Source organism: Xiphias gladius, chromosome 2 (genome assembly GCF_016859285.1).
Source record: "Xiphias gladius isolate SHS-SW01 ecotype Sanya breed wild chromosome 2, ASM1685928v1, whole genome shotgun sequence".
Taxonomy (NCBI): Eukaryota; Metazoa; Chordata; class Actinopteri; order Istiophoriformes; family Xiphiidae; genus Xiphias; species Xiphias gladius.
In genome coordinates, this window is record NC_053401.1 from 4,740,928 (window position 1) to 4,768,266 (window position 27,339).

The 27,339-nt window shown below is 43.7% G+C and overlaps 2 protein-coding genes across 7 annotated transcripts; both read left to right on the top strand.

The window, feature by feature from the left end:
• The first annotated feature begins 1,772 nt into the window (after positions 1-1,772).
• pah (phenylalanine hydroxylase) lies at positions 1,773-18,578 on the top strand. Of its 6 annotated transcripts, none has more exons than XR_005708770.1 (13): positions 1,773-1,907; positions 3,411-3,530; positions 8,133-8,316; positions 10,822-10,910; positions 11,413-11,480; positions 13,152-13,348; positions 13,963-14,098; positions 14,197-14,266; positions 14,698-14,754; positions 15,846-15,941; positions 16,353-16,486; positions 16,600-16,911; positions 17,985-18,047. XR_005708770.1 is itself a non-coding variant. In XM_040143846.1 (13 exons), exons 1-13 carry the CDS (start codon positions 1,836-1,838, stop codon positions 18,026-18,028), a joined length of 1,383 nt encoding a protein of 460 aa, XP_039999780.1. In that variant the 5' UTR covers positions 1,773-1,835; the 3' UTR covers positions 18,029-18,578. The 6 variants fall into 6 exon arrangements, 2 of the variants coding, with proteins under 2 accessions (XP_039999780.1, XP_039999770.1); XM_040143846.1 differs by having other exon boundaries at positions 16,600-16,715; positions 17,985-18,578; XM_040143836.1 differs by having other exon boundaries at positions 16,600-16,782; positions 17,985-18,052.
• Positions 18,579-20,096: 1,518 nt separating this feature from the next.
• Positions 20,097-26,496, top strand: th2 (tyrosine hydroxylase 2). Its single transcript, XM_040143869.1, has 12 exons — positions 20,097-20,318; positions 21,508-21,682; positions 21,903-21,991; positions 22,119-22,186; positions 22,273-22,323; positions 22,409-22,554; positions 23,502-23,637; positions 23,735-23,804; positions 23,905-23,961; positions 24,600-24,695; positions 24,800-24,933; positions 26,153-26,496. The coding sequence occupies exons 1-12, from the start codon at positions 20,097-20,099 to the stop codon at positions 26,316-26,318; spliced, it is 1,410 nt and encodes a 469-aa protein (XP_039999803.1). The 3' UTR covers positions 26,319-26,496.
• The last annotated feature ends 843 nt before the right edge of the window (positions 26,497-27,339 follow it).

Genomic DNA, 27,339 nt, shown 5'->3' on the forward strand with positions numbered 1-27,339 from the left:
TAACCAGTGACGTCTGTCGTGCCACTTTCTTGTGAACGCCATACTAACACTGGGCGGCCCCTCCCTCTGCTCTCAGAACAGCCTCAGGTCTTCGTGGCCTGGATTCCACAAGATGTTGGAAAGCTTCCTTTGAGACTCTGCTCCGTGATTGCATCACATTCATTTCTGCAGATTTGTCGGCTGCACGTCCTCGCAGCCAGTCTCCCCCTTCTACCACGTCCCAAAGGTGCGGCCAGTCGAAAGACTGGAAAAGCGTAGCCTGGTCCGACGAATCTGGATTTTCTGCTGAGGCAGCAGATGCCGGGGTCAGAATTTGGCATCAGCAGCTCGAATCCACAGACTCAACCTGCCGCGTGTCAACCGTCCGGGCTGGTGGTGGTGGTGGTGTAACGGTGCGGGGAATGTTTTCTTGGCTCCACTTCGGGCAACTTAATACCAACCGGTCACGGTTTTAATGTCACAGCATTGTCTGAGCTTTGTTGCTGACCCTGTCCGTCCCTTTATGGTCACAATTCACCATCTTCTAATGGCGACTTTATGGCAGGATAATGCTCCGTGTCACAAAGCGAAAGTCGTGGCCTCCCCCTAAAGCGATGGACAGGGTCAGCAACAATACGCTTTTCATGCAGGCTGCTTCTCTTCCACCTCACTTGAGAGGGAAATACTTTACTTTTTACTCAACTACAATTATTTGACAGCCATGGTTACTACTTACTTTACAGGTACAAATGTTTGCGTGCAAAGTATATAACATATGATACTTTTCTATAAATGAAACTATCAGACAATAGTCTTTATGCAAATAGAGCTGAAATAATTAATCAATTTATTGATTAATTGACGATTAATTGGCAACTATTTTGATGGTGATCTAAGATTTTTTCATGAAAAAAAAAAAAAAGTAAAAAAACAAACGCACTCCAGCTTGTCAAAGGTGACGATTTCCTGCTTTTCCTGTCAATAATAATAAATAAAGGACCTTTTGATAAATTTAATTTTTGATAAATGTTGAAGTTTGGACTGTTGATAGGAAACAGGGATTCAGTATATTTTCCTCATATACTCACATACTTTAAAGTAAAAAAATGTCAATGCAGGACTTTTACTTGTAATGGAGTATTTTTTTTTTAACTTCAGCTGGATCTGGAAAAACAAATTAGGGATACAAATCTGTTTTCTTAATTTCTTGATAATTTTAAGATGAGAACAAACTGCATCTCTTTGGTAACAAGAGGTTGAGAGAGCGTAGCGTAACCTTGAAGTTCAGTTGTTACACTCTCGTTTTTCTTATGTTATCCTGTTTTATTTTGGTCTTACTTTGTGTTGAAAAGCGCTTCATTTGAACCGCAACTGTAACTAGGATCTGACTTCCACCGCCGAGGGTCAGAGGAGTCTGCGATGGTCGGTGTCTTTTTTTCAAACCCGTGTTTTTCCGACTGTTTCTGTGTCACTTCAACCTGTCGCCAGGCCTGTCAGGCCGCACGGGCCCACAAACCCAGGGAGGCACACAAACCAAACAAACAAACCCCCCCCCCCCCCCCCCAGCAGAAAGTCCGCATAGCACACCCAGGGGCAACCTCAACCCCAGCGGTGGACAACAAGAACCAGATGTGCCATTGTAATTCCGTTTCACAACAACCATCCCGTGACAGACCGGGTGGGGGGGTGGTGGTGGTGGTGGGGTGTGTGTGTGTGTGTGTGGGGGGGGGGGTTGTCACGTGGCCCTGCTTTAAAGCGGAGGGGTTTTAATAGACACGAGCTGCTCGCAAAAACTTCACTGAGGGCTCACAGTTCAGCATCAGCGCACGCAGACCTTCTACCTGAAGAGCACGAGGATGGACGCCGCGTACAAGAGGGTCAATGGGAACTACGGCCTCGAGGCGGAGACGGACGGCCAAGGCCCCGGGGTAAATCTGGCTGCGGACACTGCACGTGTTACACTAGCTGCTGTATTCATTTAAAAACGCTTTGCATTAGTTGGTTGTTTATGCATTTTTGTTTTGTTGTTTTTTTCCCCTCAGGAACAAATTCGTCAGCTTATTTGTGCTCTTCTGTCACGACAGGGTCACTGTAGGCAGAAAAGAAAAAAAAGCGAGTGACTGGATGTAACGTTTTTTTTTTTAACCTACTAAGTCAAGTCAGTCTGCTGCTGAACGCAGCAACGGTAACGGAGACAGTTAGAGCCGGAATGTTCCAGGTAGAACTGCGGACAAAGCAGGGAACTGCAAAGGCGCCTCAGTGAATAGGGGGCAAAGAGCAGCCGGTGTCACTGGCAAAATGGACAATACGAGCAGGTTCAGAATACATCTGGAAAAATATGACAAGGTCCTGGCAAAAGTGGTCTCTAGAAAAGGTCCTGTTTATACAGGTATAATCAGACTGGAGATCTTTCGCTCACGTTTGTAAAAGCCAGAGATGAAATAATTGGTCGACGAGTCGATAATCCAATCATTTAAGTGACTTTTCAAACGTTGCCTAGTCCCAGATTCTTAAACCTGAGGATTTTTCCTGCCTTTGATTGTCCTATGCGGTCATAAATTAAACATATTTGATAATCGATAGTGAAATGAATCATTAGTCGGAGCCCTAATAAAAGCCCTCTGGTTTTAAAGTGGGCTCCTGCAGGCAAGACTAGCATAGCATTTAGGGTTTCCGTCCATGGATTTGTTCAAGAAAAAGAATCTGACAACGGGAGATGAAATGTTAAATTTAGTTAATGTATGTAATTCATAACTGTGCAGATATATCTCCATCTGAGGGATATTCTGCTCCTTATCGACGGACCTGCGGAGAAAACGCTCACGTCCCTTCTCTCGTTTGTTGAAAGTCCCCCGATGTGTGGCGCGCATGGTCACGCCATCACGACTACTAACGCTGCTGCTGCTGCTGCAGGCGTCGGCGTCTAAAGGTTGAAGGTTTGAAGGGGCCTCAAGCGTCATGATCCGACACCTAGAATGCAGAACGTCATGGCTTTCAACCAGACCTAATGCACTTCCTCTTTCACGTGGCCGCGCTTAACCACAAGACGCACCAAACGAGACCCAAGACCAAGTCGAACGGCAACGGTACGATTAGAGAACCTGAGATTTACAGATCCTCTTGACCACAAAAGTGGAGACGAGGGGTTTTGAAAGCTCAGTATGGCCAGAGTCAGGGTTAAAAAACTGTTTTTCCATCACAGGAGATCCCAAGGAGATCAAGCCTACCTAAAATACTTTGTTTTTATTTTAGACCGGCTTTGCGTTTAGTATCCCCTCCTTCTATTTTGCTGATTTCTATAGTAACAGTGGTGTGAGATGCTGCTTGTGCAAAATAAAAAAATCTAAAGTGCATATGAAAATGAAAAAACTTGAGCACAACTCCGCATTTAAGCCTCGTGTTTTTTAGCTCAAATGTGTCCTTCTCAACAGAAGAGAAGGGGCTCCATGTACCTGGAGGAGGAGACCAACAAGAGGTCAGAGGTGATATCCTGCATCTTCTCCCTGAAAGAGGAGGTCGGCGCTTTAGCCAAGGCCCTGCGGCTCTTTGAGGTAAACCTAACTTTTCCGCCGACAGCACACAAGCATGCCGTCACCCCGTCACTCTCTGCCGGAAGCCCTTACGCTTCCCCTGATCTTCAAATGATCAGCGGAAAATTCCCATGCTCTGCGACCCCATGGCTGTCCGGAGCCGTGACAAGTCCTCGCCTGGGCATAAAACTAGGGGGAAAAAAAAAAAAAAATGTCGTCAGCCACCATTAGCGTTAGCTGTTCTTCCTCTCAGACAATGAGACACGGTGCAAGGTACCACGTCACCAGGGAACCTGGTCTGAATTGGCCCCAGGCGATACGGTGCAAACTGCGCTTCTTCATTGGTGCTGCAAAATTACAGGCTGTTCCTCCCGCAGTTAACAACCAACCAGAGAATGTTCATTTAATGCCGGAGTGTGCTGATCTACGTGGGGTAAAGCTAACTACTCTAGGCTTGTGGTTCTTCAAGTGGCTAAAATTGACTGTACGTGTAACTTTAAAAAAAAAACCAATCAAATGTTGTTTTAAATGATAATTCTGAAATGCATTTGAGTCAGAGGATTCCACAAAAGACCCATTTTTCCAATAATAAAAGAGCTTACGAGAGAACAAATAGGCTGAATGTTTAAAAAAAAATAAACAAAATTTCTCAAAATGACGAACTGCTCCTTTGGGACAGCAATGGGCCGATCCAGAGCGACAGACAGACACGATGAGTGGCTCAAGCTTCCTCGGGTCTCTCATGTTCACAAAGTTATTGAATAACATCAAACAACATCAAACAGAACAAACTGCATGAACAGAAATTTACGTTTTCAATTCTTCAGATGTTAATATACTACTGCGTCACAAGATCCAGTACGTGACATTACCGGCCACTACATCTAGCTCTAACTCTCTGGGCAGAGGAGAGTAGGTTATGTATATGATTAACTGGAGTCGTTGTAGTTGTTATAGTTTTCATGGCCTTGTTAGACCCTTTACAAGAAGGAAACTAAACAAACTGAGCTTATCTTGGATGTTTGTGTATCAGTCGTGTGCAAACATGACAGGTGGCTCTTTGATCCACTAACCCACCTCCTCCAGGCACCCGGCAGTAACGAAACAGTCACTGGCAGCGCACCGGCCGCTCGCTGGCGGGTTGCAGAGGCGGACGGGGACTAACTGCGGAGCTGCGACGGTTAGTCGATTAGCCGATCGGCCGAGGGGGACGGAAAATGAATCAGCAGCTGTTTCGATGAGCAGTTAATCGTCATTTTTACACCAGGAATGCTAAACGTTCCCCGTTTTCGGCTTCTCAATTGTGCCGAATATCTTTGGGGTAATAAGCCTAAGCAACAGATGTCACTTTGGAGAAATTTTGGAGTAATTAAAAAAAAAAAAAATAATACAAAACATATAGTCAGCGTACAGAATTATTAAACTTTACTATTATAAATTTCATTATTAGAAATCAGTTAAAATTAGTCCAGCATAGCCAACTATAATATTTAAGGGACTAACCAGCGATTTAGTAACGTACTTTTATAAAGTTGGGGAATTCACAAGAGACAGATTCAAAGAAGAATGATAAAGATTTAAGCAGCAGAGACTGAGATATTCTGGATTTTCGTCCCTCGAACGAGCCTGGATCCTACGTTTCCCATAATGCAATTCAATAACGTCTTTCATTAGACCCTCCCCTGCCTCCTTTTAAACCGCCCGCATCTTTTAAACCTCACGCCTCCACTATGCAACCCAGGCTTTTGTTCGTTTCTTTAAATTTTAACTTTTGTAAAAATATTGAGACTCAAATCCAAGTCGCGTTAACCCTGCTGACATCACTATGACATCGTCGGGGTTATTTTTTTGGAGAGCTCCCAGCTGAGACGTCACTCGACCGCCTCACACAGGCTTGTGACGTTTAAACGGAACTTCGTGTGTAAAGCTGGTAGACTGCCCCTTTAAAATGCTGCTTACATGGTAATGCGTTGGTAATGATAATCCAATATAATAAAACAACACACCAAAAAGACAGCTTTGCATGCAAGTACTTAAGATCTTCATGCGTAAGTGGCATTTTGCTGATAACAGTTTCGTATGTTCACTTAAGTGAAATTTTGAATCCAGGACTTGAGCTTGGCATCTGAATGCTTGCAACCACAAGAAAGTGAATGCGAGTCATGTTTTTTTATTCTTTTTTTTTTTTTTTCCCCAATCGATCTAAACTGCCTGTGTCTACGTGACTGTGTGAAGGCTCGAAGCAAACACCGATTGGCAGCTGCTCCATTGTTTAATCTTTGACATCAAAGTCCTGTCAAGATTCGAGTTTGCTCTTCTTGCAGGGGAAACAAAAAAAAACATGTCTCCTGAACATTTTGCAGGAAAACAGTACAAAACAAAAAAAAACCAAAAAAAAAAGCCAAAATTCTCAAGATACAAATGTTTTAGGTTAAACAAATATTTTTTTGTGGAGAAATTCCTCAGCAATGTGTTTTTCGGGGGGTGGAGATGTGGGCGGGTATACGGTGATCAATACGCAATATGTGCCAAATGCTGCTCTCCAAGTGCAGCAGCGAACATCAGGATCCTCTTTGAACCTATGAGCTCCCACTTTACCGATCCTCCCCCTGCACCACCCCCTCCTCCCCCTCCTCCGCTCTCCCCTAATTTCCAGATTTTCTGTAAAAACGTCTCAAACGATCCCCAAACCGTCAGCACCCTTTGGCTTAAGGCAATGTAACACGCTGGTTCCCCTGAAAACACAGCTTTGAAGAGAACGTGCTGCACGTCTTCCTTGTTCAAAAATGATAAATTAAAAAAAAAAAAAAAACGGGTGCTCAGTCGAAGCATGTGCTAACCTTCAGCTGAGCAGCCGCGTTATCTGTCATGTGTTCACTGTCATCTTGTGAATGCCTAATCTCCACGTTTCATTCAGAGGGTCGCGCGCTCAAACTGCCACACTTAACCGCCTGAGACTCAAGTTTCGCATGTGACATGGCAGCGTGGTGTTCATGTGATGAGCCAAAGCCAGGGGCCCGCTCCGACCTCAGCCGGCTGCAGCGTGGTTTTCATGTGACGAGTCAGAGTCACAGGCCGACGCTGACCTCGCACCTCGGCCGGGGCGACGGAAGGGGTTAATGTCACCTGCACTGGCGTGGAGGGACGGCTCAGAGGGGGACGGAAATCGGGCAGAAATGACCTCTGCATCCTGCTGGGTGTAGGATTTAGGCTTGGCTATGTTAAGCTGGACCAGGCCACCAATGGCACACATTGAAGTATTTCTCTTTGTGCACAGGAAAAGCAATATCAAAGAACTTTTTGAGCTTTTCTCTGAGGGCAGGGGCATATATTGCTTCCAAAGCTGGTAAAATCCCCGAACATTAAACATACTTGACTGTTAGACTATTGTAATTTAAATGTTGTCATCCCAGTGCTTTACCCTTCTGTTCATCGTGCTAAATGCAAAGAATGTACAAAATATTAAGGGGCATCTTCCACGTATTTAAATGCAGCCCCTTTTCTCACCATCTGTATCTTAATTCTCTCAGCGTTTAAAAATCTCTGACTCGTCGAATTATTTGTGTCTAGACTAGATCCTCTCCTGGCTCATCAGTTTTAAAAGCTCCGTATGCATAATACATTCAGTGTAGTTAAAATTATTTTATGTTTCGTATTCTTGAATTTATAGAGAATTCCTACAGGAATTAAGTTAAATAATTGAAAATTTAATTCCTTTAATATGTTATGTCTGCAGCCGGCGAATAGATAATATGACATCACAAAAAAGAGTGATCTCTGTCATCTTTTCTTTCAAATGCCAGCCCGGACTCTGTCTTTGGACAGGTCTGTATCAGTTCAGGGGGACGCAGGACCACATGGACCTCAAAAAGCCTGTTATGTGTTGAATGGGATCCAGATGGGAGAAAACGGGAGGCCCTGCTGCTCACGCCCTCCCTCTTTACTTGGCCTATAGAAGACAGAGAACAACACACTCCCTCTCCCTCCCCAAAAGTTACATAGACAATAAACACATTTTTGATTGCAATTACCGCTTGAGGAAAAATGCTTTCCAACGCGAGCCAGAGCCTCTTCGTTTTGTCATCATGTCCAAAAACGTCTAGAACCTTCCCATGGCACTTGTGTTCATGCTGCAGCATGAGGAAAGCCCTAAATGGCAGCAGGTCAGGGGGATTTATCTGACCATTTTTGCCCCCAAGCCATTACAGTATGTCCCCAATGCCTTTGCTGTGCAAGTCCTGTCTGTCTGGCTCGGCTTCAGTTTGCAGAGAGAGAGAGAGAGTTCAAGGCAGCCCTTGCCCGAGATCAGGGTGGACTACACCGAGCCTGAGAAACGGTAGCCACCGATTTTCCTGACCTCACATCACCCTCTAGTGGTGGAACAAAGATAGTGCCGCAGCCGGCTACAGCAAAAATATTTGCACTTGATTGACACATACAGGAGCCGTTTAAATTTTGACTTTGTCTTTTTTATGATGAACCCTCTGCATGCGACAAACCGAAAAATGACCTAAAATACATGTATTTGGAGCTGAGCGACAAAACGGCACAAGTTCTGTAAAAACACCAACAAACGTCGGCTCAGGTCTCACCAGAGTCTCCCCTGTCCCTTTGTTTCCGCAGGAGAAGGGCATCAACCTGACGCACATCGAGTCTCGCCCGTCACGGATGAACAAAGACCAGTACGAGTTCTTCATCAGCGTGGACTCCACCTGCTCCCAGGCCTTGGATGAGGTCATTGACGGCCTGCGTACACAAATCAGCGGCCACGTGCACGAGCTGTCACGCAACAAACAGAAGGATACAGGTGGGACAGTGTGTGTAAATGTCGTAAGAGGTTGTGCTCTGAACAAGATAAAGATGGATCCTTGACGTAATAAAAACATTAAATGTGTGTGAATGTCAAAGCTCCATATGTTGTGAGAGGGGAGTTTCCAAATGGACGCCACTGATATCACGCCACTCATGTTGTTCATTGCTTATCTCTTTGTGATCAGGCTTAGAAGGAACTGATGCTAAATGTGATCTTACAGTTTGCATCACTATTCGTGGCGAGCAGAGATCAAGCAAAACTGTCCTGATGTCTATTAAGGAGCCGCATCTCAAAACATAACAAATAAATGAACGACTAAAATGGCGCTCAGTAGAGTTATGTTAGGGAATGTTAGGGAAAGTGGTTTAAAAAAAAAATTCCCTTGATCTGCCCCTTTGACCGGATCCATGCCAAAAGTTAATGGTCCCTCCCCTGGCGCACGCCCCATCCCTCCAGCAAGTTTTTGTGCAAATTGGTTCAGTACGTTCTGCGTAATTCCGCCAACACAATACCCCAAGGAACCAACCAACAGACACAGGTGACGACATAACCTCCCCGCCGGTGCCAAGAACTGATCCATTTAGGACCAGTTTACTCGCATCTCGTGCGATGCGCCACACTGACCAGATATCAGTTTCTTGTGAACGAAATGATTGCTTCCAAATTGTTCCCTCGACTTTAAGGAGTATTGAATTTTTTGCGTCACATGTTATTAGACCCACAGATTTGGCCATTTTTGGTTCAGTGAATTTTGATTTCCAACCAGAGCAAGAGCCTGCGGGCACGCCAGCATCTGTGACTCCGTACTTAAGCAAATCGGTGCTTCGAGCCAAATGCTAAAAATAGCATGCTAACATACTAACAGCGACAATGTTAACATGTTTAGCGGGTAGAGTTGTTGAGACTTCTCAGTCTGGGTCAACGAAGTGGACCGAAATCGTCACCCCTACAGTCTCACACAGCTGAAATGAGCCATTTCTCAACGGAGCAGACTGACGGCTGTTGGGTGGTGGTGGTTTATGAACCCCCCAGCCAGACTTAGTAATGGACATCCAGTGTCGCCGATGAGACTGATGGCCCGTCGCCCACATCTAGATGCCTTTATTAGTTGTTTCCACAATGACATTAGTTTAGCTACTGAGGACCAACAGGCCTGGCATGAACAGAAGAGCTCTGTGTCTCGGCCCCAGACGAACACAGGGAAGGCGAACATGCCAAGGTCGTGGCAGGCTGAGACAGACAGGGCCACCATGGATCATCCCTTCGACCCCACAGAGACACTGAGGTCTACTGGTCAGGGTCAAGTGGACGGGGGGGGGGGATATTTATGGCCCCGTTTTGGAGGCAGCCTGTTTATAGAGGGGCCTGGCAGGGGCCTATTGTCTTCATGGGGCCTCAGGGTGGACCACACGGCACAAATGTAGATTGATGATTGGGCCCCAGTGTTTTTTTTGAGGGTCATAAATCCAAATGAACTAGCAGATGCCCCTCATGTACTGTTCTGTTGAGTGTCAAAATGCCGTGACACTGAAAAAAAAAAAAAATCCTATAGGCAAATCATCATCTACATTACCAATATCAATATCAGTTTGTATTGTACTTGTTTATTTCAGTAACCTAACACTATTTTCATTGTCAATTAATCGACTGGTAATGTAAATGTAAAATGAAAATAGTGGAAAGTAGTCCAAGGTTAAAAAAAAAAAAAAAAAAAAAAAAAGTTAAAAAAATCGATTAGTCAATTGACAGAAGAATAATCTACAACTATTCTGATAATCAAAGAATCGATTGTCAATTTTCAAGCCAAAATAAGGAAACAATGGAAAAAAAAAGATCTGGTTTTGCTTCTTCAATGTGAAGATTTGCTGTTTTTCTTTGTTTTATACCATTGTAACCCAATTATACTTGGGTTTTGGACTAGTAGTTGGAAAAGGCATCACCTTGGACTGGGATGGACATTTTTTCACTCTTCATAGGTTAAAACACAATTCAATGAATCAAAAAAAATAATCGGCAGATTAATCAATAATGAAAATAATGGTAAGTTGCAGCCCTTAATGTGACGTCTTTGTCTTGTTTTGTTTGACAAACAGTCAAAAACCCAAAATTATTCAGTTTGCAGTGATATAAAAAAAAAAAAAAAGAGAGAAGCCACAAATCCGTAGTGGGACTATTAATAGTTGGTATTTTTGCGTGAAAAATTACCTTAATGAATAAGCGATTATCAAAATAATATTAATGTGTTGTTGATTAATCGACTAATCATTTTAGCTCTGCACAATATGGCATAAAAGGGCTCAGAGATAAAGTAACGAGCACAAACTTATGTCTAAAAACACGTCTTTTGTTCTACTAACATTAAAAATTTCCAGGATTTCTAAATTTTCTTCCTTCTCCGCAGTGTTTGTGGAATGAATGCTAAATTGATCTGACCTGAATAAATACATGTTGAATAAAAACATAAATTATCGATGTTTAATAACTGTTATTATGCTCCAGTGCCATGGTTCCCTAATGACATCCAGGACTTGGACCGCTTCGCCAACCAGATCCTCAGTTACGGCTCCGAGCTGGATGCAGATCACCCGGTGAGGACTGACTCATCCGTCGCCGTCTGTGTGCCACATCCTGCCTCCGTATATGTGTGCTCCGCGTGCGTGTGCGTGCGTGCGAGTTTTGTGTGAATACGTGTCCACTCACGCCCACGTGTCTTATGAAAGACGGGGGGGTGCGGAGATGACAGGCTAGGCTCTGCTGTCTATTCTGATGGAAACTATCTAGACACACAAATTGATGTCATTGCTTTAATTGAGCCCCTATAATTATAGATAATTGCTCCCTTTTGCCACCGCCATTAAAGCAAAATGTATTCATCATAAGCTGAAAAACACTCTACAAAGGCCTCATTTGAATATTTATTTGTGTGCTCTTATTAGAGACGGACTGCATAATGCTGTCAAAGGCCACAGGGTTTAGTCTTAGCAGAGGATTTCCACTCTTTGATTTAGCTGAGAGTAGCCGGGCTGCGATCATGAGATCTAACATGGCTTTCCTTTGTGTGTGTGTGTGTGTGTGTGTGTGTGTATTCAGGGTTTCACAGATCCAGTGTACAGAACCCGCAGGAAGGAGTTTGCTGACATTGCCTACAACTACAGACAGTAACTGCTCTTAAAAATCTTTATTCTTGATCTCTGCCCCTTTTTGCGCCTGTTTTCCGGGTCTGGAGAAAAAGTTACGGGGGAATTTGTTATAAAAAATCTGAGTGGTTTTCTTTCCCTCCTTTGCCTTGTAAATTATCATTAACAAAAAAGGGACAAATGACAGGAAGCCCGGGGGTTGATTTAAAGGACTTTAGTCTTTATGTGTATAATTTAAAAGTGTTTTTCACAGGCGCTACAAAGAGCGCCAAGCCCAGTGAAACGCCCACTGAGGTGGCTCACACGTACATAGCTGTGTAACACTGACGAGTAACGAAGCGATTCGGCGCCTGTGCAGTCCCATCGTCCCGTACATTCTAAGGAAGGTCTGTTGTGTTTTGATACTAATTGTAGGGGGAAAATTCAGGCAGCGTTAGTACGCTCCCAATTAGGCAAGTCCAACTGATCGCATAGCACAGTGCCCAGCAGCATAGTTGGACATGGAAAAAAATTAAAATAAAAGGCTATGGTGAAGCCTACAATTCAACAAAAATGGGGAATAATGTAATAATAAATAATAAACAAATATTTACTTGGCTTTAAATGGATCTATCAATCAAAATCTAGTTCTCTCAAGGAAATTCCTCTTAATTTTGATTATGGACTTAACAAATACATGTAGCTACAATGTAATTTCCCAGATGCATGAAATAAACTGCTCCCAAATAGACAACATTTAAAAATTTGGATTTCAATTTGGTAGCATTTGTGGAGCTGTTACCAAGAATATGTAGTACATGACAATGGGGAAGGATATAGGAATTGAGGAATGCAAATATAATGTTTATAAAGGGAAAATGTACATTAAGAAATCTATTAAAGGGCGCAGAATTATTATATATATAAATTATATATATATAATATATATAATAAAAGTTCTAGTTTTGGCACTCTAGTTTTTTACAATTAATATATTCATTGTAAAAAACTAGAACTTATTCAAATACATAAAATGTGGAGGGTCAACATCCTTTTAATGCCTCTATATATAAATGTTGGCCCTTTTTAAAAAGTTTTTCTTGATACCACCACTAGGTGGTGCTAAAAAACAGACCTTTTCAAATCTTGCCACCGGGCGCTTTAAAGAGCTGCTTACCCCCCCCCATTCATTTAATTTAATTTTCCTGGTTCTCAATGGAGACTGTTAGTGTCCCAGGATGGAGCAACACTTTAAGAAAATTTCACACCATCATAAAATAGAAAGACTTTAGGCAAACACCGCTACACGTGTCGCAGCACCATTTTGCTTCAATACATACTGTCCCTATGCTCTGTGTCTATTTGCTGTTGTATGTATGTACTTACCCTTTATCACTCTTTACTGTTCATGTAGTATAACAGTATGTAACATTTTTTAAAATGTATTTAATGTTAATTTTTAGAGGGACAAGTGTAAATCATAACTCAAGTGTCACATACTGCAGCACATACAGTGGGGTCCAAAAGTCTGAGACCCCTTTTGGGAGAGTGGTGCACTCTGTGCCTTAACTTTGCAATGCTTGTCCCCAGAGGGGCCTTTATACCGACACACAAAAATTCAACAAAAAACACACATACAAAATCAGCACAAACCAACAGTGATGCCAACAACGACACAATAACCTCCTGTCTTTGCCCCCCCTCCCCCCCCAGTGGCCAGAGCATCCCTAGAGTGGAGTACACAGAGGAGGAAAAGGCCACGTGGGGCACGGTGTTCAAGGAGCTGAAGACTCTGTACCCGACTCACGCCTGCCGCGAGCACAACCGGGTCTTCCCCCTGCTGGAGAAATACTGCGGCTACAGGCAGGACAACATCCCACAGCTGGAGGATGTGTCCCGCTTCCTGCAGTGTAAGTCCCGTGCCCAGCATATTACATCTTCGTCTATCATGTCACTTACGTCAACTCCGGAACGTTTTTTTTTTTGTATTACAGAGGCCTAAAAAGGTTTTGTACCTTTTTTGGGACGCATTACGACATTACTATGTGTTACACGGTTTGCCAGTCAGCCGTGAAACCCCTTTGCCCCTCTACTTCACTGCGTCTGCTGTATTATTTTATTGCCTGTAGTCTTAGTTATAATGTTATTTTACATCATGTTTGAAAATTTCTTTGCATTGTGAGTATTAGGGGCACTGTTAGATTTTGAGAATTAGGTCATAATATTTACATAATAAAGTAGTTTACAGCCAAAATAGTACAATTTTTTTCTTGAAATATTCAGCTTTTCTCTAATATTTTGACTTTTTTCTCTGTGGCCCCAATCCACCGTCCAAATCTCAAATGTTAAAATTGGTGAACAGATGTTCTTCTAAGGATAGAAAGTGCGAATGTGGGAGGCCAGAACCTATTCAAACGCCGTACTTCCTCTCCCTCCCTCCCTCCCCTCTCCAGCCACGGTTATTCAACACAACCAGACACTCACCCTCTCCTTCCCTTTCATCTGTCTGTCTCTTAAAATGAAGCGTGCACAGGTTTCCGGCTTCGCCCCGTGGCCGGCCTGCTCTCGTCCCGGGACTTCCTGGCCGGCCTCGCCTTCCGCGTCTTCCATTCCACGCAGTACATCCGCCACGGCTCCAAGCCCACGTACACACCTGAGCCGTGAGTGTTTAGTGTCTGCACTCAGTCCACTAAGGAAGGAAAAAAACACATAAATTGTATGATGTGAAAGAGTCTTTTCTTTTTTGTCTCCGACACAGGGATATCTGCCATGAGCTCCTGGGGCACGTTCCTCTGTTTGCTGACCCTAGTTTTGCCCAGTTCTCACAGGTAATATAGTGTCCTGTCAGGGCAGAAGTAATTAAACACTCGCTTTAATCAGTGATCCAAAACCAATTAGAGCCTTTAATAAACATCGCAGCTAAGTCAGTATTAGATTTACACATTTCATATTCTGTGCATATTATATTTATTTTCATGTATTAGACTGCATTCATCATGCGCTAACAAAACTAAAGGAAACTGCACTATTGGTTTCGCGCATACATTGGAATTATAGTATCACACCGCATATCCCTTTTCTAGCTTTGATTTCTGTTTCGAATATATTTTCTACTCTTCCGTATCCTGTTGGCGTGCGCTCGTTTGTGCCGCTGCAACACTCCGGTCACCCCGGATCCCCGCGCAGCGCCTTCACCTGACATGGCGTTCCGCCACTTTTCATTCTCTTGCCCTGTCTGCTTTGCTCCTGTTCCGTATAGGAAATCGGACTTGCCTCCCTCGGTGCCCCCGACGAGTACATTGAGAAGCTTGCTACTGTGAGTACTGCGCACGTGAGAAATAATGATATTACGTGAACATGATTCGGGCAGATTCATCGAAGATGCCTTGATTTAGAAGTTATCCTTAGTTGCACTGAGACGGGTTTGTTTTTATCTATTTTCAGCTAAGTGAGACAAAAACAGGAGTTTTCATGTCAAAGCCCCCCAGAAAAATGAACATTAAGTCAGGGACTCCTTTTGAAATGACTGCTCCAGTGCAAATATTTGATGGATTTTAAATGAAATGCTGAGGAGGTCTTGTTTTGGGTTTTGTAATTACACACTATGAGTGGCGGAAAATCTCTCTTACCTCTAGTGGCATATAGGCACGCAGATAATTCTAGTGTTATCTCTCTAAATGTTAAAGTTAGACTATGTAAAGCTGAGAGGCTTTTGTTGAACAGTGGCCACTGCATCTATAAAGGACTATTAGGGGGATAATAATGATGAACGCTAAGCTTATTGTAACAGAAGCAAAATCGGAGGAGGGAGTCGGCAAACTGTTCTATGGCTATACGGCATCAGCCACCACAGGCTAATGATCGTACCAGCTGAGTGCACTGACATGAGTACCAGTGCGAGTTCAGCTTTTCATCCGCGAGAGGAGGAATGTGTTATTTCTTGCCTCAGAAGTTATGCGGCCTCACTTTCGACAGCCATGTGACACCACGTGGGCAATTTTAGTGGGAAGTGCCTTCTGCAAAAGAAATAGTCCCTATTCAACCCAGACAGCATGGTTTGGGGATTATCCGGGGTAGCGGGATAACAACGGTTTCTGGAAAAAGATTTTCACTCTTTCAACGTAACTGGGTAATGCTGTGATCCTAGAAATGGATATATATCAAAATCCGGGCACGTAAAACAAAAACTATATGCATGACAAGGTAGCGCAAGACATTATTGAGAACATATGTTGCTGGTTTTTTTTTATGTGCACTGATCCTTTAAATGTCCTCAACGATCTCTGGGTTTTGGGAATCTCGAGGAGCCTGTCAACCAACCCTAGATCAGCCGTCCTTGTTTTTGTGAACTCTTGTCTGGGTTTATCGTATAAATCATCCTTTTATTATTCTTATGCGTGTCCTCAGGTGTACTGGTTCACAGTGGAGTTTGGCCTGTGCAAGCAGGGCTCGGAGATCAAAGCGTATGGAGCTGGCTTGCTTTCATCGTTTGGAGAGCTGCAGGTAAGGGGGGGGGGCTACCTCCCGCTGACCCCCCATCTGTTGTTATACCATATTCGCCTCGTTGCGCAACCGCAGCGCGGCGCAGGCAGTGGGTTAGTGGTCCACCCAGATTCGGGGGGTTTAATGTGTCACTGGGGGAGTCGGCCCTGCGGGCCCAGCGGGGCGCGGGTAAACGCGGTTCACCGGGTGAGTGGATGGGCGGCTCCGCCACCGAGGTCACAAGTTACATCAGCGGCGGTCAGCACAGGATGTGCGCTCTGCCGCGTCACATCGGCGGAGCTGCACTTCCTGCACACTGACACCCGTGACGGGAATAGACACACACATCTAATTGAAATCCATGCGGTGAAAAAAGTGGCACTGAATACATCCTTTTCTTTTTTTTCTTTTTTCAACACCGTTTTCTTTCAGTACTGCTTGACAGACAAGCCCCAACTCCAGCCCTTTGACCCCGACAAGACCAGCCTCCAGAAGTACCCGATCACAGAGTACCAGCCCGTTTACTTCGTTGCCGAGAGCTTTGAGGATGGCAAAGAGAAAGTCAGGTAAGAAACGTCTTTTTTTTTTTTTTTACTCATTTCCTTTGGAGTGTATATGCACCATGACCCTCGGGTCGCACACTCAACTAGTTTAACACCAGCGCCTTTTGTGTCCGCAGGAAATTCGCGGCCACCATCCCCAGGCCTTTCACGGTGCGCTACAACCCCTACACCCAGAGTATCGAAGTGCTGGACAACACCCAGCAGCTCAGGAACCTGGCTGACAGCATCGGTAGTACGTATCGCTCGTACTTTAGCTATTCTAGTGCCCAGAGAGGACAAAACAGTCTCCTTTCCTTTAGGTAAATTTACTGGTTCTCAAAGCAGTGGTCTTCCCAACTTTTTTTTTTTTTTTTTTTTGTTTCTGACCCGTTAAAATGAAGCAGCGTCCACTTGTGACCCATCATCCCCGGTTCCATACAGGTTTACAGGTTATAACCGAGCACACACACACACACACACACACACACACACATAGCACTGTACGGTAGCCAACCGGGACTCAGTATGTCAGGCTCTCAGGATAACATTTCTTATTTACAGGGACATAAAAATTGGATCAACTGGGAAAAGCTACTGTAACACGAAATAACTCAATTTGAAGCTGCGGGAAAAGTTTTTTTTTCTTTTTTTTTCTTTGGTATTAAAGATTACGTTTCCCCACGGTGTGTGAGGCTACAAGGTTGCAGGCCAGGCCCTATAGACCTGTCATGGAGGTTTAAGCGAGACTGTCACTGTGTTAATGTAATCATTTCATTTATAAAGATCGTCTCTAACCAAAAGCAGATCAGTCCCTTACTGGCCCAGAGGGATTCTGCGGCTGTCTGGCGTCCGCACACAGCAACTTTAACAGTATTGGAACATTATAAGAATGTTTATAGATTATCGTAGGCTTTTTCAATCGTCTCACTCACTTAACATGCGGCCTTTATCGCGTGGTGTCGCTCCACTGCACCTTTCCCCCTTAGCTTAATCGGCTTTACTATCATACGTCGTACAAGTGTGATTATTTCTTCTGACTTTGACTTCAGGCCAGGCAGGCTGCCTCCACTACAAAAACACCACTAAAACCACGGTTTATTTCGAATCATTCTTGGACCCCTCAAAGAGGTAAAAACTACGAAAAAGCAAAAATCATGGACATTTAAAGAACAAAAAACAAAATACTAATATGATTTTGTGTAGCATGTTTGTTTTATTTCTGTTTTCCTCTACCTCTGATCATCTTGCGACCTCTTAGATTTATGCTGTGACCCCTGGCGCTGTAGGGAGCCGCTGATTTACAGGTCTACGCTCATGTTACGCAATCTCTCAAGAAAAGATTTGTGACCAAATGAAAAAACCGAGCCACTGTGGAGGCTGGATTTTTAATTTTATCCCTCTTTTGGTCCTCATGTTGAATAGAAAGGAGGCAAAGAGTCACTATGAAGAGTTTGGATTCATAGAAACTTAAAGTTAAGGTCAAATTTCTTTTGTTTTGATTTTGTTTTTTCTTTTATTTTAGGTGAAATGGGGAAACTATGTGAAGCCCTGCGGAAGCTGGCGTAACTGCACATGTAACCTGAGCTGAAACACCCTGACAATCGATTCTCTTTTTTTTTTTTTTTATCACTGAAATAGCTGTTCATTTATTAGACTGCTGGCCTTTTATCTGTTATGCTTCGCATGCTTGCAAATTAGCTTTCTTTGTAACAAAATATGCAAATATGCAAATCAAATGGTGACATTATTACTGTTATCCAATTAGTAAGAAATGCTCTCTGTGTATTTTAGTGGAGTAAATAAGGTGTAGCCTGTTACTGATGGAGGACACTGAGGAATGTGTCTGCAACAGCTGAAACGTTGCTGTCGACCTTAAATCTATACATTTTGTCTCCTCAGTGACTTCAATGAATTTAAAACCAAATATGTGAACATGTGATTCCGCTTCTAATACATTGAGAACAACTGCAAAAAAAACAAAAAAAATCTATTTGTTTTCTATGCATTTCAAAGCTAAAGGCATATTGAGATATCTTTTTTTTTGTCTCGGAGCTCTCGTGTTTGCTTGGCTAAATTAAACGTTTTGTATATGCATGAAATGTTTTAATGAAATCAATAAATATTCCTCTCCTCTGGTTCTGTCCACAAGTGTTTTCCTACTGATCCCTTTGTACATATGGACAAATATTCTTATACGAGATTGACAGCTGTACTTACACAGGTACAATTTTGAAGTGCTTCCCTTGGGTGTTTCTATGTTGTGCTACCTTGTACTTCTCCTCCACCTAATGCCATGTGCTATTGGGATGGGAGGCATCGTTTCACATCCAACCACCCAACAATGCGTCGAGCACAACGCTTCCATCCGACTCCAACCAAACTACTTTATCCATCGACTAACCACAGTATGAAATAGCTGCTTGCATTTTGCACCAATAACAACAATAATAATGACCCGGAGATATAACAACACTGACAGCAACCACTCTGCATAAGGAGTACTTTTACTTTGAATACTTCAAGTGCACTTTGTTGCTCATATTTCTGTACTTACAGTCAAGGAAATTACGACTTTTCTTTGAATTTTTTGTATTAATGGCTTGAATTGTAGTTTTCTTTTTTTAAAATCCTCTATTCAGCTAACGTAACATCTGGCCGAGGGACAGCGGTTGGAGACCAAGCCTATCAAGGCTATCACTGCCTTGGTTACGGCCGGTCAATGGCGTTGTGTGTCCCCCCCGGAGCGCAGGACGTTTACCTTCGCCGAGGTGAAGGACAGAGGAATGGCCTCTGCTCCTTCCGCCGCTGCACGGTTCTGATGATGGTTTTTTATGTAAAGCTGATACAAGTGGGTCTGATTAGCATTTAAAGATCCATTTTTTGACGGAAATACTGAAAAGCGGATCAGTAAAATCAGCCAGTCCAACAACATTAAGCAGTTTTTCCCCCTTTATAAGAAGGACTCTGTGACATTTATGTAAACCATTATGACCTGTGAGGTGTATGTTTATACATGTAGAGCTGTGTTGATGTAGAGGCCCCGGGTCAAAGGTCCGCGGAGGATGCCTCACAGTTTGGGAAAGGAAGTTTACGCATTGTGATCGAAACCATTCGTTAGTCACAGTTTTTTTTGGGAAAACCACCTCCCTATTTAAGAGTCGGTGACCAAGGCTGGTTTCCAGAGCGGTCCATCGGCCTCACGACCCTCTCACGAGCAGACCCCGCAGGTGCTCGACTTAATAAACCTTTATATGCGATCGAGACGGCGTCGGCGGAGTCTCCTTCCTCCTCCTCACATCATCAACACCAGCTCATAAAACTACACCTGTGCAGGTCCAATGCGTCCGTGATTCACAAACATTTCGATCCCTAATGCATTTTTTTGTGTGTGCAATCACCGTCAAAGTGGGCTGGTTTGGTTTTCTCCTGCTAATGGCACTATTTTTGTCCCCTAAACAGATGTGGTATCATGACGCAAAACAGCCCCCCCCGGCACGTGCCGGACTTGCGCAACTCATCTCCATAAACCCCTCAGATGACAGGGCTATTTAAACCTGTCCACTGCCCTGGCGGCGGCACACAGAACCCCCGGTTCCGGAGACCCCCTGTGAAACCTCCAGCCGAGACCACATCGATGAAGACGGAGAGCGCGTTCAGCGGGAGGAAGCAGAGCCTGATCGAGGATGCTCGTCGGGAGCGCGGCGGCGGCGGCGGCGCCGCGGGCTCCCCGGGGCCCTCCGGGTACGCGGACGGCTTCGGGTCCGAGGAGAAGGACGGCAGGGTCACGCTGAGCGTCCTGTTCGCGCTCGGCAGCGGGAAAAACGCGGGATTCTTCAAAACGGGTAAAGTCTTGGAGGTGAGCCCCGAACGCGCAGAGGCGGAAGAAGCGTTGGGATCCTTTACTCGAGTAAAAGTAACTGCACCACACTGTGACGTAAAAGTAACTATAAGTAAACTACAATAACAGTAACTACAAGTAAAAGTCCTGATTATGAGGAAACATGGCCCCCGTGAGTGCTACACTGCTGCACATTTGATCATTGCCACCGGATGACCGGTGCTGGCCTGGTGCTGAGAGGCGCGGCAGGTGTCGAACCGGTTCCGGACAGTCCCACGTCCCCGATCCGAAAAGCCAACGCCGGCGGCGTGTCACTGCTGCAGCGCTATTACCGGCGCGTTGCCGCGAACGCTGCCCTTTGAGCTGAGGCTCATTTCCACCGCTGCGCAGCCGTCGGTAGTTTAATCCGCGCACTGCCCAGTGTTTGATACACGAATTGCACGTTTCGTATGAAAGATCTGAATCTGAGAGCGGACTAGCTTCCACAGCTGTCAGTTAAACGTAACAGCAGAAGCAGAAAGTAGCATTAAATGGGAGTACTCAAGTAGGGTACTTAGTTACTTGGCCACTGCAAGTAGGCCTGGTATATATCACTGACAGTTGTAATAGTAACATTTAATTAAAAAGAACAAAAAACAAATCCGCCCCAATGCATTCACATAAATAAAATTCACATAAAATATTCACATTGTTGAAAAAAATAAACAATATGTGTCTCAAGTGATCATGATGAAAAAGAGAGACCGTGAAGTACTTTTGTTTTTTTCAAACCTTTAAAAAAAAAAATCAAAAATCAGTAAAATAGATTTTAGTCCCTCGAGTCTTTTCCATGAATATGAGGCTCCAGTCTTATTATTTGGATGTGGTTTATGGCTTTTGTCTGATTTAACTGACACACAGAGTTCCTAAAATGCATCACCCGATTTCTGATTGGAAGCGTTGCTCCTTGTACTGAAAGACATGTTGCTCGATTTAAGTCTTCAGGTCATGGATTTGGTCTTTATCCAACCTAGTGACAAAAACTAAACTACAAGGTGTTTTTTTGGGGTTTTTTTTTGGATGCATAAGCTTCTCCCCTCAGCAGAAAAGCTTCTTTTAAAAAAAGAAATAAAAAGAACAAATAGAGTGATTGTTAAGAAAAATCTTTCAGACTGTGTTTTTCTTTTTTTACATCCTTTGCTTTGCTTTGGGTTTTTCCCTCTCATAGACGTTTGAAGCTAAACTACTCCACATCGAAAGCCGACCGGGGAGGAAGTCCAAGAACAGCACGGCCGACCTGGAGTTTTTCATGAGGTGCGAGGTTCCCAGCTCCGACCTGGACGTTTTCATCGACGCGCTGAAGAGAGTGGCCGAGGATGTTCGCTCGATACCGGAGGACAAAGGCAAGTGCATGATGTTGTGATCAAACTTCCCGTTTTGTCAGTACCACTTTCACGGGACATCCTATGCGATGTTACCGGCCTCACTTTCTTTCAGTGAATACCCCCTTTGAATGTTTCCGTACGATGATCACATGCAACCAGGCCAATCACAAAACCACTAATTATTATTATTATTATTATTTTATTTTTTTTCTCCCCCTTTCTCCCGTCAACGTCACAGTTCCCTGGTTTCCCCGACAGATCAGGGACCTGGACGGATGCAACATGTTGATAACCAAATTTGATCCAGACATGGACCAGGACCATCCAGTTGAGTGTCTACAAATCCGCTGCACAATGCCACACTTTTACTGACATTTGCTAGAAAAAGAATATATTCCATTAATGGTCATTTACCACCTTTTTGGGGTTTTTTTTTGTTTTTTGTTTTTTTCAGGGATTCAGCGATGCAGAATACCGAAAACGGCGGGCTTTTATCTCTGAGCTAGCCTTCAGATACAAACAGTGAGTCCGATCCCGACCGAAAGCCCACCTGTATCCCGAGTGTCATTTAAAACCCCTCAGTCGCGAGTGAATGTCCTTTGTTGCAGGGGGGACCCGCTGCCCGCGGTGGAGTACACGGCAGAGGAGGTATCCACATGGTGAGATTGCACTGCACACTTACAGATGCGGGTGCGCGGTTCAAAGTACGACCACGTGACACTTTGGTGTGACTGTGTTCTGAAGGAGGGAGGTTTACCGGCAGCTGCGGAGTATTTACCCGAGTGTGGCCTGTCGTCAGTTCCTGGACGGTCTGCATCAGCTGGAGAGAGAGTGCGGCTACGGAGAGGACCGCATCCCGCAGCTCAGGGAGGTCTCTGCCTTCCTGAAAGGTGAAGAAAGGCTGAACGTTTTGAACGAAGAGAGATTCTGGTCTTCAAAAGATAACGCAGACTGAACAGGCAGAACGAATGAAGGTTCCTGCTCGTCTATAAGCGTTGAAATTTAACAGTGAAATGGCAAAAAATCAAGGAATGTTTGATGAAAGATAAGAGACAGAAAAAATAGAATTAAGAAAGGCCTTCAAATGACAGAGAATAGGGCTGCAACTAACAATTATTTTCATTATTGGTTCATCCGCCGATTATTTTCTCCATTAGTTGGTTTGTCCATAAAATGTCAATGAATAGTGAAAAAGGCCAATTTATAATTTCCCTCATCCCAAATGTGAGGTCTTAAAGGGTCTTGGTTTTGTCCGACCAACCGTCCAAAACCCAAAGATATTCAGTCTACTATCAAACGTGAAAAAGAAAAAGCATAGAATCTTCACATTTATGAAGCTGTTTGGCTTTTTTGCTTTAAAAAAATAAATAATTCAACTATGACAATAGCTAATTTATTTTCTGTCGAGCGACTAATCAATTGATTGACCAGTTGTTGCAGCTCTAATCTGAACTAGTAGTGAAATTAGATTTCTTTTATTATAAAACAGCGAGAGATGATAAATTAGAGGTGTCCGACGTCCTAAAAAAAACATTACAGACAGAAAAAGATGTGTCAAAAGCATCTGCCGTCAAAAAGCATCTAAATGGAGACAGACACTGAATAGACTGTTGTCACTGAGACGGAGGTAAGACAGAAAAAATAATAGAGATGGAGGCTTTTAAAAGGGCCAAGAAAGAGATGATGAAATGACCAACTATGCCAAAAAAAAGAAATGACAACATTCAGGTCATATACAATGTACCACTCTGTCTTTATCCATCTGTCGCCTCCACTTCCTTTGAAATCCCTCAATCCTGCGTTTGACTGTGTTTCTCTCCTCGCTGGTCCCCTCCAGAGAGAACAGGTTTCCAGCTGCGCCCAGTGGCCGGCCTGCTGTCAGCCAGAGATTTCCTCGCCAGCTTGGCCTTCAGGGTGTTTCAGTGCACGCAGTACATCCGACACTCCTCCGCGCCCATGCACTCCCCTGAGCCGTGAGTCGTCGTTCTCTGTGGACGTAGCTCAATCATTTATGTACACATTCAGCCGCTGTCCCCCTTCTAACCGACTCTGTTCAACCTGCTCTGACAGAGACTGCTGTCATGAACTACTTGGCCATATTCCCATGCTGTCAGATAAAGAATTCGCCCAGTTTTCACAGGTAACTGGACCGCGCTACATTACATCTTCTTTGATTCCTCACAGTCAGACTGTGATCTGGCCGTATCACGTTTAATTCTAATCCATTTGAACGCTTACAGGAGATTGGACTTGCCTCACTCGGCGCTTCAGATGAGGACATTGAGAAACTGTCAACGGTAGGTCTTATTTATCCCTCAAAAATGAGATTTTTCAGCTTTAGATAAGTGAATTTAAAAGAAAATTAAGGGGAATTTAAAAACGTTCAGGAAGCTCTAGATTTGTATGACCAGTCCTTTGGGTTAAAAATGTCACAGGTGTAGGAAAATGATTCAATTTAAGATCAGATGTTGAAGTGAAGTCTTGTGATATCCAATGGAAACTACTCACTTTGTGTATTTAATAGATATACTGTGCCATCTAGTGGCTAAAGCCAATGACTGCACATTATGTTTAAGCCCCTGGAGTCCAGGTTCATTTTTGGTGAGTTTTTTGCCAACTTATTGCTTTTGTTCACCCCCTTTTAAACTGCCCCGCACGCATGGGTGTCTAAATTTAAAGAAACTGAGCTATAATGTGATTTATCGTGTCAAGTTTAATGCTGCCAGACAGCCACAATTCAAGAAAAATGGCATTTACACCTATAAAAATGTTCAAAACTTTAGTTCTCAGCTCGTCCCCTACAAGATTTATTAATAGAGTTATACTATAAATATAACACGCTCAATCTATTTCCCCGATCAAACGACAGACCATATGCTCCTCCAGACAGACGTGAAATGATTGTGTCTGCTTTTTTATTGTTCTCACATTATAGTTATACTGGTTTACTGTGGAATTTGGCCTGTGCAAGCAGAACGGAACAGTGAGAGCTTATGGCGCTGGACTCCTGTCGTCCTACGGAGAGCTCGTTGTAAGCGCCGTCTCTCTGTTCACACAGAAATATTTTAGTGCAGAGTGTTCTTCTTATTTTATGTGCTTGGCTCACATGGCTGGGCTTTTGACCTGTTCTTCCAGTACGCCCTGTCCAATGAGCCAGAGTACAAGCCGTTCAACCCAGAGGAGACGGCGCTGCAGCCGTACCAAGACCAGACCTACCAGCCCGTTTACTTTGTGTCTGAGAGCTTTGAGGATGCAAAGATTAAGTTGAGGTATTTACGCACTGCTTTTTGTTAAATACTGTCAGGAAACCATAGTAACCCAACATCTGAACCTCATTCAACCAGCTGGGTCTTGATAGCGTCGGTAACTTACAGTAAACTATTTTAGTTTTCTCATCTTAAAAGAGAAATGCCTGTCCTTGAAATGCTTTAATAATTCGTACAATGCGATGCAATCTTCTTCCCTGAGAAATTCATTCATCAGTCATCTGAACTCAAAGGTCCACTTACTAGTTTCCAGAGCTTTCAACTGCGTCACTGAATGTAGCTGGCCCTCGTGTTCTGTCTCTTGTCAGACTTTGTCAGTCAGCCTTTATACATTTGTATACAGTTTGGATATAAACTGTATTAGTCCCATGATAAAAAAAAAGTTAGTATTAGAGTATATATTCCATGTATTTTTAGCGTATGCTCCCACTTTTAGTTAGTCATGCTAACGGTGTGGCTCTACGGATGGTCTGCCAGTTGGTCCAGACTGAAATATCCCAACAGCTACCGGATGGATAGCCATGAAATTTGGTACAGATATTTAGGTTCGGATTTCTTTTTTGTCCGATACTTTGGTTTACGACCAAATACGGCCATGAACCAACGGTCCTATCAACCTCAGCCGGACTTCGCTCTTAGTGCGAATCAGCAAATGTTAGTATGGTCACATGGTGAACCAAGACGGTTAGCGTGTTAAAAAGTATAACTTGCTAAAAACATCAGTATGTTAGCATGCTGACGTTAGCATTTAGCTCAAGGAACCACAGAGTACAGCCTGAGAGAGCTGCTAACATGGCTGTACACTCTTAGTCCCGATAGACTTTATTTTAGCTTGTTGTTGTTTGACTTCTTATCGTATTGTTTCCTCTCGGCTTTGTCATTTATGCAACTGCTGTGACGAAGGGAGGAAAACCGGACAAGATTAGGCAAATAACTTAAACTCAGGTTACAACAGGTCGCTGAGTGGTTTTGGGAGTATAAACATGATACGAAGCGTACCTTGCAGCCTTATAGTCACTATTTCAACCCAGTTGAACACCCTGGGGAGATTTTGGAGCTGTCTGCAACCATCAACACATCTAAAGACTTGTATAATCAAGGAGCATCAGTGCAGTTCTGTAGGCCAGATACTTTTTTTTTTTTGTTGATTTGCTTTTAATTTGTCTGTCATTCACCCACATCTTTGCATCTTTTTTTAATTTGCATTCATTCACTTCCACAGGAGGTACTCTACAACCATCAAGCGTCCATTTGCAGTTCGCTATGACCCCTTTACCTGCAGCGTGGAGGTTCTGGACCAACCCAGCAAGATCCAAAATAGTCTGAGCCAGATGAGAGAAGACCTGAAGACCCTGCACAGCGCCTTGGAGAAGCTCGGCTCATCTTAAGACCCGAAACAGACGTTCTATAGAGATAAGACAGACAGAAACTTGGCGAGCAAAACAATGGTCATTTGGCCTGTGTCAAGATTGTATTTGAGATCAGATCTATTATGAAAAAAAAAACCCCCATCACAATCGTAGTCAGGTTTGTTAGATTCCGCAGGGCCATTTATTTGTGTGTATAATGTATTATGTAATGTGAAGATTATGTAAAAAGAAATAAACGTTTATTTTCATGAATTAGTCTCTTCAAAAGTTAACTGTTTTACAGTTCAGAGACAGAAAAGATTTAAAAAAAAAGGCGCTGAAGACAGAAGTGTTGTCCAGTGTTTGCCTGCAGGAGGAATAGGAAAGAGAGAGTGAACCACTACAATACAGGACTTGTAGGCCATTTTCTTGCTTTTAATTCCAAACCAACTATTTCCATTTGGAAAATTCTTGGAAGCCATTTATCTTCATGTGTTATTAAGCAAAGGGAAGGAGCTAATTATGAATGATTTAAGTATCATGTTCCCTCTGCTGGTCAAGGCCAGAGCCAGCACTGAGGCCCAGCACATCAGTAGGGCCAGGTCACCGGGACCTCACAGTCGACCACAGTACGGTCTGCAGGGCTGCAGTGCTGACAGATGCTCTTCTCTCTTTATTTCTCTTCCTCCACGTGACTGAAGAATTTAGCCTTCAGGGTTTTTGACGGACGTCCAGCGTTTTGATCTCCACACAGGCGACAATGCATATCAGAGCCACACATGTCAAAGCTTTTCCTTGAAAAGACAAATCATCTCCATCTGCAGGACTCATAATGCATCAACAACATCAGCACGGTGGCTGGCAAGCCCTCCCATCGGCCACCTTGTGTTGGGAAGCTTTCCCTTCCTATAATTCCACTGTACAGTAAATCAAGCCCTGCTCCGGCCTCCCTGGGAAAGCCTGTGTTTGCGGAGTACAAAAAATTGTGTTTGAAGAGAGAGAGAGAGGGATAAAGAAAGTGGAGGAAAAGCGTGATCTACTGCTTGACAAGTGGGTCGGG

Bases quoted from the DNA above. Each gene is read 5' to 3' on its own strand.
- pah (XM_040143836.1), top strand. From the start codon at position 1,836: ATGGACGCCGCGTACAAGAGGGTCAATGGGAACTACGGCCTCGAGGCG. The intron at 11,481-13,151 runs GTAACTGCTCTT...CTCCCCCCCCAG, and splicing joins ATTGCCTACAACTACAGACA to TGGCCAGAGCATCCCTAGAG. The intron at 14,267-14,697 runs GTAATATAGTGT...TGTTCCGTATAG, and splicing joins GTTTTGCCCAGTTCTCACAG to GAAATCGGACTTGCCTCCCT.
- th2 (XM_040143869.1), top strand. From the start codon at position 20,097: ATGAAGACGGAGAGCGCGTTCAGCGGGAGGAAGCAGAGCCTGATCGAG. The intron at 20,319-21,507 runs GTGAGCCCCGAA...TCCCTCTCATAG, and splicing joins AAACGGGTAAAGTCTTGGAG to ACGTTTGAAGCTAAACTACT. The intron at 24,934-26,152 runs GTATTTACGCAC...TCACTTCCACAG, and splicing joins GATGCAAAGATTAAGTTGAG to GAGGTACTCTACAACCATCA.